Source organism: Zootoca vivipara, chromosome 9 (assembly GCF_963506605.1).
Source record: "Zootoca vivipara chromosome 9, rZooViv1.1, whole genome shotgun sequence".
NCBI lineage: Eukaryota > Metazoa > Chordata > Lepidosauria > Squamata > Lacertidae > Zootoca > Zootoca vivipara.
The window spans coordinates 39884426-39899073 of record NC_083284.1 but is presented as its reverse complement, the minus strand read 5'-3'; the positions used below and the strand labels follow the sequence as shown (position 1 = coordinate 39899073).

The 14648-nt window shown below is 39.6% G+C and overlaps 1 protein-coding gene across 9 annotated transcripts in view; it reads right to left on the bottom strand.

The window, feature by feature from the left end:
* Positions 1 to 595: 595 nt before the first annotated feature.
* The window catches only part of ARFIP1 (ADP ribosylation factor interacting protein 1), a 35602-nt gene continuing 21549 nt past the window's right edge, over positions 596 to 14648 (bottom strand). For all 9 annotated transcript variants that reach the window (XM_035112049.2, XM_035112052.2, XM_035112050.2 and 6 more), the window contains 4 exons: positions 12559 to 12780; positions 11032 to 11189; positions 8359 to 8533; positions 596 to 2217 (listed from right to left, as the gene is read on the bottom strand). In XM_035112049.2, the coding sequence (XP_034967940.1) occupies positions 2059 to 2217; positions 8359 to 8533; positions 11032 to 11189; positions 12559 to 12780 (714 nt within the window). In that variant the 3' untranslated portion in view covers positions 596 to 2058. The remainder of the gene's footprint in view (positions 2218 to 8358; positions 8534 to 11031; positions 11190 to 12558; positions 12781 to 14648) is intronic.

Sequence of the window (14648 nt, the reverse complement as noted above, 5' to 3'; positions counted from 1 at the left end):
GAAGTTTGAAAACTCTAGCAGTTTTACTGCATGGAGATGTCACGTGCAAAGTTGAAACTTATGAAAGATTCCCACAGCACAGCACTGGGGCTGGAGGAAAGTATAAAATGATAACTGGGGCCAGGTACTTTAAAAAAAGAAAGAATTTTCATAGGAAAGACTCAAGAATTAGGGGGAGACAACTAAATCTACCCAGTTGACACACAAGTTTTGCTATATTGTCATCTTGAGAGTTAGCCATTTCACATTACCAGAGCTGTGGCCATGAAGATGTGAGCAGGGAAGAGACAGTTTAGAAAGTTTTTGTTTATATGTCAAGCAAATTTCCAGCCAACTAGTACAAAAGCCAGGATGATTGTTAACTTAGCTGTCAACATTTAAAAACATTACAATACATGGAAACATATGAATACCACTTGTATTCAGAGGGGTTTTTTTTGGTACCACAGGCTCACCTTGTCTACCCCGATAAGTTTTTATCCCATCTCCAACGTTCCCGCTGTAAATCCACACAGGACAAAACAACAGAACATGCTGTTTGGAGGAAAGTGAACAAAGGGGTACAAGTGAACAAAGAAGAGTACCGGTACATTACTGCTGCAGCCCTGCTTCCTCAAGAATATTTGCTTCCCTTCCTAGCAGTGGAGGAAAAAAGCCATTGGAGGAAAAAAGTTCCAGTCAGAAAGGCAGCTAATCATATCTTGTTTGTAGGGCTATGGCTAATAAAAGCATCCTCATGGCTAGCAGGAAGAAAAAGAAGGTTTGTGCAAATGTTAATCCACAAAGCCCATGAAATAAAGGAAACAGACTGCAGCAAACACCTTTAGTATGAAAACAAAGTTAACAATGGAGGCACATTCTGAGGAATGGTAACTTGGTGAAGTTATTGCCAGAGAAAAAAATCCAACTGCAAAAAGTCATTGAACAGACAAGAATGTATTAAGGAATGATTTAAAATGTACTTGATACACACATTACATTAAGACTTAAACTTAACCATTTTAAGTAGCAACTGAATCATTTCAACATATAATACATAATTATACAATCCATATAAACTGTGTTGAGTTATTTTAAGTACTTCATTTATATAAACACAAAAAGCAGTGGATAATGTGCAACTGAGGATGCTCCATAACAGTGAATTTTAAAAGGCTATAAGAGAACAGAAATGTATGTTTAATAAAGGTTACACTATTGAGAAAAGAAACAGTCATTTTAGTCATGTGACATGGTCTGCCATTCAACAGAAGCACACACAACCCAGACTGGCCTCAGACTGTCTCTTTAAAAAGTCATCAATCCAAAGAGGGCTTCTTACAGATTATGTACACTGGGTACAAAGTGTGTCGCAAAAGGCACTTCTGAATTTAAGGCAAGTAAAGGTATTTTTAATAGACATTTAAATATTAAAGAAGTAGGGCTAAGGTCTGCTTCTCCAGCAGGTCATCTTTACAATGCTAAAATGTGTTTTCAAAGCTTCAGACCAAGATGGCAATTCTATATTTAGTGTTCCTGAACCACAAAATTGAATGATCCAACATTTTTTTTAAAAAAGCTATTTGCTGCAATTCCACGTATCAGCCAGCCACTGATATTTTGTGGATGTTGCTTGAAGGCCTTCCTTATATTATTACTCTGTAAAATATTTATTCTTTTAACACATTTACATGAAAAAAGAATCTTTAGATAGGTTTAATACATTTATATAAAATATCAGATGTTGATACAAACTATGAGCATCTCCCTTTGAAAAAATTCTCATCTAGCCACCACAATTACCGGAGATCACGAACATCTTTGTCAGTGCAAATCTATATTTCCCTACTACAGAAAACCATCCACCCTCAAATACAAAAAAGATCTGTTTCTGAAATGGCAAGTTACATTTGGTTACATCCATCCACCCTCCCAAACTATTATAGTTTTCATTATCAAGGGGGAAAATAAAGCTGCTTGTGCAAGTATCATTACAAACAGTCCTCCTTATACAAATTCATTGATTCTCTTTAGATGTACAATATTCTTGGTTGATCAAGGGATCTTCATGCTGTGGTCCTATTGCTGATCTTCAAGCCAGGATGGAGAATCTACTCCAGGCGTTTTCAATTTGATATGGAATAGTTTAAGAGTCTGTTCAAGCTGTTTTTGATTCCCCGCAAAGTATGCTGCAATGGCATTGTGGAACAGAACAAGCTGATTGTGCAATACTTTCACCTGTGGACAAGGATAAAGTTAAAGATGAAAAGGCATGTAACTGAATATTGAAGAAGATCAGAGGTTAACCCCAAGGTGTTCCAGTTTTAAGAAAAAACAAATAGTTTTCCAGCATTCTTCACAGTTAAAAAGCTGGGCAGATGTGGAATTAGTACGGTAGCTGTTGATATGAGAGGGGAAACGAGTGCAGTGTATGGAGGCCAAGAGTGCAGTGTATGGAGGCCAAGAGTTTTAAAGCTTCGGAGTTTAAAAAATCCTAAATTCTTAAGCCATCATTTCAAGCCATGGCACACCCTGGATTAGGTCAAGTATCTTCCAACAAGCTACAGTCTTCAGGAGGTAGGTCAAACATTCTACATCTGCAGACATTCTTCAAAATGGCAACAGCACAGATCATATAATTCAAATGATGCTACATATAGATGAGAGGTTTTTAATTATAAATAACAAAAAGGGGGAATGGACTGCCACTTTCTTCACAGGACATTGCTGGAAAACAATTGGCTGGAATTCAGCCAATATTCCAATCTAAGTGTCCAGGAGGAACAATGGACACCATTCAGGTGAAAACAGTAAGAATGAATTTCTTTCAGATATGTCCAGAAGAGCAGAAGAAATGCTGCAGATGACTGAATGGATGGAAACCTGTGAAGGAGGCTAGTAAAAGTTGTGGACTCCTATAAGAGAGGCGTCTGCTTTATCTTTTCACATACATTCTCAATTTTGATCAGTAGCTATTCTTAAAATTTAGAAGTACTATCATCCTTTTCTGTTATTATTTCACCTCCACAAAATTGACTTTTGTTTCCTCCAGAACTCTCTCTCTCTCTCTCTCTCTCTCTCTCTCTCTCTCTCTCTCTCTCTCTCTCTCTCTCTCTCTCTCCACACACCCCTTCTAGCTTAGGAAAAAAACTTCCATGAATCTGATCCACAACTTATGCCATAATAAATTTGTTAGTTTTTGAAGTGTTACAAGTCTTTTTTTTTCCCCTTTAGTTTTGCTACAACAGATAAACATGACTATCCCTCCAGAACATCCGGAAATATGCTACATCAGTTAACTGTAGCAGTTACCATTTGGACTCCCTGTAGCAAATTTTGTTACAAGGCAAACAAATATGATCTCAGTTGATATTCTTTCCCTTTAATAAGCAAAAATATAGAGTGGCAATCTTGCAACACATCAAAATAAAAGCTAATGTGAAAAAAGGCATCAGTGCTGTATGGCAACTATTTGTTCATTGTTCACTTCTTTTACTATTCAGGCTTTTGGGTGTTTACAACTAAAGGCTGGGAAATCAGACTTCGTGGGTGAACTATGTGGGATGGACACACTTAAAATAAAATAACATCTGATTACAATACTCAGACAGCACACCTAGACATTGCTGTATTTTACTGACTGAACAGAATTTTAAAATCAAGTGCTTTGAGTTATGTATTTGCTTATAATTCACAATACTTTTAATGTCAGCCCATAATAGTCTTGGCAATACAGTACTCATACATACCAACAGAGCAACACTGAAGTAAAAGAAAGCATAAAACCCCCCAAAGCCCAGAGGGACTTGAGAGAGTCACATTCAGGCAGCCAAATAACTGGTGTCTCCATAAAATTGGCTGAATGACAATGAAATATGAAGGGTACTACCGTATTACCAATCTGTACCAATTCAACTTGCTCCAATATTTCTGCTTCTCTTTGAACATACTGTCTTAACCTCCAGTCCCCAATGCTTTCATAGGCCTATTTCCTTCCACCAAAACTTCTAGACATTGGATCTAGACATTTGCTCAACAGACTTTTGCTTATGCCAATTCCACCAATTCCAATTCCTTCCTCTTGCAGTCCCTGAAAAGCTGCTCTGAAAGACTGGGGAATGGGGCAGGGACTCTTTGCAGAATAATGTGGGAAGTGGTTCAGAAGAAATTGACAAAATTGTCTATCCACTCTGCTCCTCCAGCAGGAAACCTTCACTGGATATCAGTTGCCTCCATAAAAGAAGGAGCCCTTCCATTAACGGAGGGGAAAATCTGCATTCAACCCATACACTTCAGGCTGAATACAAATTCAGAAAATGTACGTGATAAGGGATGCGGGTGGTGCTGTGGTGTAAACCACTGAGCCTTGGGCTTGCCGATCGGAAGATCGGCAGTTCAAATCCCCGCCACGGGGTGAGCTCCCGTTGCTTGGTCCCAGCTCCTACCAACCCAGCAGTTTGAGAGCACGTCAAAGTGTAAGTAGATAAATAGGTACCGCTCTGGCGGGAAGGTAAACAGCGTTTCCGTGCGCTGCTCTGGTTTTGCCAGAAGCGGCTTAGTCATGCTGGTCACATGACCCGGAGAAACTGTGAACAAACGTTGGCTTCCTCGGCCAGTAAAGAGAGATGAGCGCTGCAACCCCAGAGTCGGTCACGACTGGGCTTAACTGTCAGGGGTCCTTTACCTTTTTACATGATACAGTCCTCCTAGAAGTGTACCTGAAAATGTGAGTAGGTAGACAGTAAAATTTCCTATACTGTCCCCTCCAGCCTTCTGAGCGCTCCCAAAATCATATTCAAAACGTTGGAGGCCCCCCCAGAACTGATTGGGGGGGGTGCAGGGAAGGAGCAAAACTGTAAGTTCTGTAGCGTAAGCATAGGATACAAGCCATCATATCTGAATACTTTCTATAAAAAGGGAAGTGGCAACAAGGAAAAATGTATGCTTTTTTCATTTACTATTTGAATGCTAAACACACATCTATAAAACTACCGGTAGCTCGTGTTCAAAATATTCAAAACTGTTGAGAATGTATGGAACAGAGCACATTTTTATGAATGTTACTATAACTGTAGCTTTATCTTTTACTAATGCCATCATTAAAGGTAAAAGGTAAAGGGACCCCTGACCATTGGGTCCAGTCGTGGACGACTCTGGGGTCGTGGCGCTCATCTTGCTTTATTGGCTGAGGGAGCCGACGTACAGCTTCTGGGTCATGTGGCCAGCATGACTAAGCCACTTCTGGCGAACCAGAGCAGCGCACGGAAACGCTGTTTACCTTCCCGCCGGAGCAGTACCTATTTATCTACTTGCACTTTGACATGCTTTCGAACTGCTAGGTGGGCAGGAGCTGGGACCGAGCAACAGGAGCTCACCCTGTCGTGGGGCTTCGAACTGCTGACCTTGTGATCGGCAAGCCCTAGACTCTGTGGTTTAACCCACAGTGCCACCCGCATCATTAGAAGACGGTAAAGGCTTTTAAATGCATTTTTTAACTTAATGCAGTAACCTCAAACTAGTAACCTCAAATCTGTGAGCCATGCCACATATAGTTATTTAAGATGACAGATCTTCTGGAAGTTTCCTTGTCCTGAAGTTTTAACACTTTACATTTATTTATTGGAGACACAGGTGCTTTAAAGGAGTATATGGTATAGAACTCAGCAACTTAAGGGAGAAAATTATAGGTCCCATGGCTCCCACACACCCTTCTAAGATCAACACAGTTCAAAAACAGGATATTGCAAAACAATTATGTTCCCTCAAATCTTCCCATGAAGAAGTGGATTTCACTGCAATCCAGAGGCCTGCAAAATTATTTTCAGGCAATTATTTATACAGTGGAACCTCGATTTATGAACACCTCGGTTTACGAATTTTCGGTTTACGAACGCCACGGACCCATCTGGAACGGATTAATCCATTTTCCATTACATTCAATGGGAAAGTTCGCTTCAGTTTATGAACGCTTCAGTTTAAGTACTTCGCGGACTGTCTGGAACAGATTAATCCACTTTCCATTACTTTCAATAGGAAAGTTCGCTTCAGTTTATGAACACTTCAGTTGATGAACAGACTTCCGGAACCAATTGTGTTCATAAACCGAGGTACCACTGTATTCCTATATTCCTCTATCTTTCAGTATCAAATATTTAAAGGCTTCTTCTTAGCCACAACTTTGAATCATTAGCTTTGAATCTCAAACAGCAGGTATGTCACTGAGGAAAGCCGGGAGAAGGCTAAAATCCTGTCCCCTGAAATCTAGCTTTCTGTATGCTGTTACTGCTGATCAAATGATTGGCATCAACAGCGAACATTCCTTGCCAAGGAATCACCGAAAGGACTTTAAGGTTCCCAATTGTTCCTTGGCTGCTACATTTCTACCAACCTCACATGATGTCAGGTGTGGTGCAGGAGGGTGTATTTTGGGGGAAACAGCCAAACTGGGATCCATGCCAGGTCAAACTATGCCCACAGGCTGGAGATTCTCCATGCATGGTCTAAAGCAGAAGAAATTTTAGATATTTGTCTTTTGTGTATGGAAGAGAAGGAAGAGGGGACTGCTATGTCCAAAACTAATCCACAGATATAAATAGTGCTTCATGGTTACAAACAGACAAAATCAAGAAGACTGATTTCCATGAGAAAATGACACACACCCTAATTTGGGTGCCATAAATTCCTCTGACTTTTGTCTGCATGTGGCTCAAAACCAAGGGGAGCTTACCAGAATTTGCTGTTCACCACAGTGAATAAATACTATATGAGGCACTTAAGGAACCACTAGTGCGCAAACAGAAGCATGCGGATCCCAGTAGGACCTTCCATCACTGCCACAGATTGCTTCATTGCTAAACTATTTACCCCAGATGTGGGGGTGACATTTCAGAATATTCTGCTACTCAAAATGTGTAGAGATCTATACAAGAGTGGATATTGTTGTTACATTTAAAAAGGTGCAATCTGTGCAAACATAGACTAGGCTAGAATAACAGGTAGTGCTACTAACTGTCAAAAGAGTTTCTGACATCTTACAGACACTTATCACTGCACATTGACAGCACAGCTTTCTTTTTTTTGTGAAGAGAGCAAAGATATCAATTTATCTTAACATCTGAATGGCTGCCAAACCTCCTTCCCCTTAGGGTGTCTATAGCTAATGAAGTCATTAAGGCAGAATTCAAAGACAATCAACCTAAGAATTATTGACCCTCAAATTGCTATCCTTAGCAAATTTATGAAAATGATGCAAAGGGGAAACCTGCAGTATTTCAAGTAAACTGACTATCTGACAAATATTACAGAACCACATTCAGTCCATAGGATGAAGTCTCCACCTTCCCCTCCTTTCAACCCACGCACATCAGTCACAGCTTGCACACAGCTTCTGCCACTCATTTCCCTGTAAGGAGCCAACACAACAGGTATAAATATGGAACTGTCTTAGAAGTATATATATGTACTTTCAATGTGGTAGGTACCAGATTGCTGCTTAACATGGTGCAAAAAGAACTATTAACCAGTCAGATAGTGAGATAGTGACTCATTATAGAGTTGTCCTACTGCTTCAAACTAGCACTTTTAATCACTGGGCTATTACACATGAAACAATCTTTTGGGAGGTTTGCCTTTGCCCAACGCAGCTACTTGTCAAATAAGAGAAAAAAAGTGTCTCGGCCCCTTTTTGTATAGAAGTTCATTGTACTCCAATTCTGACAGCAATCAACACTACTTATATGTTAACAAGAATAGCTATAGCTGTTACAGTCCACATATTTAGCCAAAATGATATATTTGGTCAGGAAACAGAGGTCTACTAATGGTAGTACTGCAAATGGAACACAACGATATTGGCCAGCAAACACTGACCAACCAGCCAAAATTACAGCGTTTGGTTTCCAAGTATACCCTAATGTCAGAAACAGAAACATTCAGTTCATGTTCCGAGCTTTCCTCCAAAAACTGAAGCAAGTAAGCATACAAAGTTAGATGACATCTCCACTCCTCCCTTTACAGTGGTGAACTTTTATAAACAGTTGAGCCCTGATTTTATCTGTCTTCAAGGGCTCCAAGGGTCCTCATGAATAGTCAGGTACATTATCAACCCCTTGTTGAAATTATGACACTGAAATAATTTTAAGGTGCCCTGCTATGCGCAAACAAGAAAACAAAAACAAATAGGAGTTAAGAATAGAAAAAGAATCTGATTTAATGCTCTTACTCAAATCTACTCTAGTACTTACCTGCCAGAAGTTTAAATAGTTTAGAAAAGAGACAATGATAATCAAATTCAATAGACTGCATGATCTAATATATAGTTGATAATGCAAAGTTGAATTTCAAGTATATAGCAAATTAGGAAGTAATGCAGTTCCTTACCTTGTTTTCCTCCAAAAACTTCAATTTAACTGATACATCATTGCGCATTTTGTCATATTTCTCCTTATGTATTTGAAATAGTTGTTGTGACTGCTCAATTTTTGGCAATGTGTTTGCATCTCGTGGGCCAAGATTCAGCTCCTCTAGATCTGTGCGATAAGCATCATATTCAATCCTGAGAAGAAAGAATTAAAATGACCTGTGCATATTTGCATGGAGCAACAGAAACACATATAATTCCCCCCCCCTCGTTTTCAAGCCTTGCATATCATCCCTGTCCACGCAAGTAACCCAGCTATCAGTTCTTGCCATCAGAAAAAGGGAACAAAGACTCCCATTCGGGAATATGATCTGAAGTAATCACAGAGTGATAACCAATAAGTCTGTCTATTGCTCTTCTCACACTACACTGGGTCTCACCAATACATGTAACAGATGTTTTTGGAAGATTTCAAATATATGATAATACGGGGGGAAGCTAAAATGTTTTATTTTGTCAGCTGGAGCCTCTTACAAATAGTTCCACTTTCTGTGCCTGGTAGGAACTGGTTATAAATGAGCAGGGGAGATCAGATAGCATTCATGTTGCAGGTTTCAACAATAATGCTCATGGAAGCATACAGGGTATTTTGCAATATTGTATACTACAGAACATGGGTGGCAAACCTTTTTTGGCTTGATGAGCCAGATCTTTATCTGACCAAACCACATGGGCCAGCTTTGATAGCACAACCCATCTGTCAATCACCTGACTTCATTATGATTGCAGAAAGTCCATTGCATAGAACTTCCTAAGCACTCTACAGCCAATTGGCTGCTGGGCACTTGGGAACCACAGTATGTGGGACTTTGCTGCTCCTATAGCACCAAGCAGTCTGCCTTGAAACTCTTGTTAAAATGCAAAGAACAAGCTTCATTTTAACAGCGTTTCAATGCAAACCTTTGGTGCTGTATGAGCAAGGCGCACCCAACGAGTGGCTGGAGTGCACCTTTCTCCAGCAGAGGAAAAAATGATAGCACACTTTAAGCTCCCAATTATTACTTTGTAGACATATTGATACCTGCTCCAATGGCGGGTATGGTTTAGGGGAAATGGCTTGGCAGGCCAAATAGAGAGGTCTAGGAGGCCAACTTTGGCCTGTGGGCTGCTGGTTTCCCACCCTTGCTTTAGAACAGGACTGCTGTACACTTAGTCCAGTCAATATTTTTTAGCAATAATGGATGGCATTTCCACCCTTATCGAAGTTAGTTGTGACTGATCTCCACCCTTCCCCTCATCAAGGAGACTGTAGCACTCTATGAGGGAGATACTGACTTTTTAAAGACTTTGCGACTGGGTGCCCCAGGAGTCATTTTGTTGGAGCAGAACTCCAGAGGAAGTGTGGTACCAGCTGATGCTAATGACTGCCACCCACCCAGAGAGCTGCAGAACCAGCAAAGCTGAGGCCCTCCTTCAAGTTTTGCCTTTTGGAGTGCCTCTTGCATGGGTTTAATTGTCTGAGGGCCCTATTTGGTGACAGAAAGGAGTACCAGGGAGGGGTGTGTGCAGTTTAATGCATCTTTGGGTGAGACAGAGCAATCTGGGCGAGAGCCAGATTGCTATCAGGAACAGCGCTTCTGAGTGACGGATGGGTGGCAATGTGTAGTGTCATTTTTATGGTTCTGTCAGTGAATGGTTTCATTGTCTCCTGGTGAGCTTTTGCAGTACAGTACATTTTTGTTGAGTGGAAGGAGTGATGGGTGATAGCAGTTGTGATTGAGTGGGAGAGTGATTGTGTGTACTGGTGGATGTGTGTGCAGTATTGAATGAGTAGTAGTAGGTGATGTATGATTTGTATAAATACAGGCAGAATGTGTGTGTGATGTGTACATGTTAATGGGGTAAGTGTTTCATTTTGTGAGTCAGAATGTGCCTTGGCAAGAGGGAGGCTGAACAGGCTGAACTCTATAAAGATGTCTCAAAATCTGTAGCTTTGCTGCTTTCATTTTTTTTTAAAAAAAATGTTTTATGGCAGTGAATTATATGGTAATTTCTCAGTATTCATTGTATTGTATTGTATTGGTTATTTTGTACACTGTACAGAGACTGTCTTCAGTATTGAGTGGTATATATTAAATGAGTAAGATAAAAATAAAGTCATTTACAAGCAAGTACTGGAAACGATGGCATAGCCAGATCTTTCTCTGAAATGTTCCCCACATCAACTCACGCCCTCAAATAGATTAATTTCAAAGATGAACAGCAGCTTGCTTCTTCAGCAGTGGAAAAGGACCAATAAAAAAAGCTACCGTATGAAAAAAGCTGTAGCTACATAATATGGTTTCCTGACATGCTTATAAATTTGTTGTTGGGATGCAGACCAAGAACTGGTGCATCAGTTGGGTAGTTTATACCTGCACTCCACATCCGTTTCCTTTTATGTCATGTCTTTTAAATTGTAAGCCCGAGAGCAGGGACTGCTTTGTTTGCTATTGATCTTATGTAAGCTGGTCAGGAGGGCTTTCGGGCTAAACAATGGGGTAAAAATGCTTCACACAGTATATTTGAATTTGTTTCTGTGGACAGTATGTCTTAATGAGATCTAAACTCAAGATTCAACGATCACCTACCCTACCATCTGTTAAAACTATATACTTCAGAAAGACATCAGATAATATTGTACAATCCATTACCTGGCACTTTCATATTGCTTCACGGTTATTAACGTGTCCTCAATAGTTTTGTTCACCAAAGTGTTCACACTAGCAATAAAGAAGTTAATTGCCCCAAGTAGAGTTTCACCGTTTTTAGCAAGAAGTTTCTGAGTATCTGCATTGTATCCAAATTCCTCCTGTTAAGAAATTGGAAATATAACAGTGTTTTTGAATGCTTAACTTTCCATTATCTATTAAACGCCAAATTATTGACACTATTCATAGCAATTAAGAGAATTCAAAGCCTTAAAATAGCCTGTGTTAGCTTACTGATTAGCTTCTCTCACCAAATTGAATTCTCCATTTGTAAGAACTTTATTCTATATGCTACAAGTCTAGAATCATTTTAAAAGTGGAATGAATGGCTTTTCTATGGGTAAAAAATGTGGTGTCCTGTTCATACATAACACTACGATAATTTTATTAATCCATGGCTTAGCTAATACGTGCAAACCATACCCCGTGGTTTAATTATGGTTCATTTACTTCCAGAAAATCATCATCTGAAGCCATGGTTTATTTTTAGCTTATGAACTTGATTTGTTTTAACTATGGCTTGGTGTTATGCAGAAACACTCAAGCATTCTTGGCTAGTTGGGCTACTGCATCCCAAATGCTCACCAAACTACAAAGGCACAAGGCAAAACCAGCTGGAAAACAAAGCAAGCTTTGGAGAAACAACTTACCATTGTTTGATCATCTGTGATAACTCACGGTTTGTATAAGAAACCATGGTTTAATATTACGCACAAATAGGTACAGCTTCTGCCCTAAATTAGCTTATGGCAAAAATTGAAACGAATGTGCAGAGATTAGCTAGAGTAGGCATGGGGAACCTCCGGCCTATGTGCCAGATTTGGTCTGCCAGGCCTCTCCACTTGGCTTGTGAAGCCATTTCCCAAAACCATGCCCACATGCCTCAAAACTGATGACATGTGATGTTAGGTGTGGGGCAGGTGGAGACATGGTTGGATCAGCCAACCCCTAGGGAACGCAGGTCCAAAATATCTGCACATCTGCTCATCTGGCAAGTCAATCCTGTGGGGCTCAAGTGCATTAGCTAGGTCCCCACCCCCCACCCCAGGAATTAGCTTGCATATTTGAACCCTGCAGAAATCAGGATGCATGAGGAGCTGAACCCTGCTGGGGATTTCAATGCGAACTCCCATCCTGGTCAGGGTTACTTTTGCTCCACTTTAGCTGCAATTTCAGTTGTCCATCCCCATTCTTTTCTCTAGGCAGGGAGATGGTTTCCACTGAAATAGTTGTAACATCAGGTAATCTGACAGGTGGGCAGGGCACATGAAGCCAATCCTGATAAGTCAAAAAGGCTCCCCCGCCCCACTGAGCTAGAAAGCTAGTGATTAACATGCAAGGCAACAATTCATGCTGTTCTCTTTTTTAAAATTATGCTATCTGTTATCAGGCAAAATTAGATTAAGCAAATGGAGGCATTTCCAACTTTCCTGTAACTTTACTATTTTTCTATTGCAATTAAATGCTTACATGGAGTTCTAATGATTTCAAACTCAGGTCTGCAAATGTATCTCCCAGCTGTTTTTGGGTATTCACCATCTGGAAAAGTTGTGTGGACAATGTTTGTGCCAACTTCAGGACATTCTCGTACTTCTTTTTGTTATCCCTCAGTATTTCTATTTGAGCTTCCAATTCCAGATCTACTGTTCGTGAGCCTCGACCCAGTTTCTCAGAGATAATCTGGCGAGTACACTGCAAAGTTTGTAAAACAAAGTATAAAATTACAATTTTCTTACAATCAGGCAGTATAAATATTTTGCTAAATAAATAAAAAAATACACCTAAGAAGCTTTTTTCACATTTCGTAGCCTGTTTAGGACTCCAAAAATTATTATTAAAATACTGAGTGCACCACACTAGTGATTCAAATGTTGATCTAGAACTCTAAATAATTGAATCTGTGATCCCTGTAGTATGTATTCCACTCACTGAACTCTGCGAAAAGCCAATTAGAGCAAGCTAGTATAATTCATACTGGTTCTGTACGCAAAAAAGAAAAGAAAAAAAAGAACAAGTGTATTTTTCTGATTAAAGGGTAAAAGTGTCATTTTGGGTTACTGCTGCTATGTAGCCATTTGAGACTGAAAAAGCTCATTAAAAAGATTTCAATTCATCCTGAAAAATAGAGAGCAGATTTTAGTATTAGTCAATCTTCTGTGTGGGCTTAAGTAAGAATGCTGTAACACACAAAGAAACTGACCAATATTCTGAATAGTAAACCAAGCACAGGGCCACAATGAAATGTGTGTGTGTGTGTGGGAAAACCACTGCATTTTTAAAAAGTTGCAGCAACGTTAATCAGGAATACTGTCCTCAGCAACTGATGAGGCAGCCAAACGGTGAACAGATAAACAGAAAGCATGATCAAGAGCAAATGCAGCAGCAAGTTTTGAAACAATCATAATTCTTAAAATTTTCCATCAACAAAAATGATCAAACATGAAAGCACAGAATGGTTTGGGGTGCACATAACAGACTCTGGGAGCAGGGAGCCAATTCACTACCCTGCTTAAAATTACCAAGTTCCATATGGACCAGTTCACACAACAATACCATTTCCTGATTCTGCATTGAAAGAAATTCTAACTTTCAACAGGTATACATGTACATGGAAAAAACAATGTGGAAGTCATGGATCACAGATATAGCCAGTTAGCCACTCCCATGTTGAGTGGCATTTATATACTGTAACTGCTGTGAATCAGAAAATGAGGGAGGGAATCTAAGCATGTGAGCCTGAACTTTGTTGAAATATTGCATGCAGATCAGCCTTAACATGCTATGTCAACATGCAGAAGTGAGGTGCACAAAGCTGAGGGCAAGGTAATCACAGTCAGCCCCTGGACACATTTTGTCACTCATTTATAAATGAGCTCATCTATGAATAGCTATAAACAGGCACATTAAGTTTCTCCATGTGAGGAGCACATACATACGGGAAAGATGTAATGTGTCTGTGAACTAGCTGTTTGAGTAAGAAATTCATTAATGGTTACTTATACTACATTTTCCTAAGCTGAAAAAGTTTGGCTTCCTAGCGTATCCTTGGTGCCTAAAGTCAGAAACTACGGTGATGTCGCCAGGTTCTACGGACCTTCTTTGATGTGAGATTTTTTGAGTAATCAGTGAGTTTGTTTGGGCCATGGGTGAGAGCCAGGCAACTGAGAGGTGCTCAGGGAAGAAATGTGTCAGAAGAAGGAATTTATAGCAGTCTTTATTTATTAGTAAGCTATATGAATGGTTTCCCTGGTATTTTTGTAACATTTGTTGCTGCTGTTTTAGTTTACTGTACACTGCTAAGATATATTTTTGTATATTAAGTGGTATACAAATGGTGTAAATAAATAAAATATCCTTCCCAGGTTTGGACGAAAAATAAAATAAGATATATTTTTGTATATTGAGTGGTATACAAATGGTGTAAATAAATAAAATATCCTTCCCAGGTTTGGAAGAATACTTCCCACTGTCTTCAGTATAATTATGCTAGTAAAAAAATAACTCAGAAGCAAAAAATATAGTTTGTTTTCTATTTTAAGTACATATATAGTTGTGGCAGT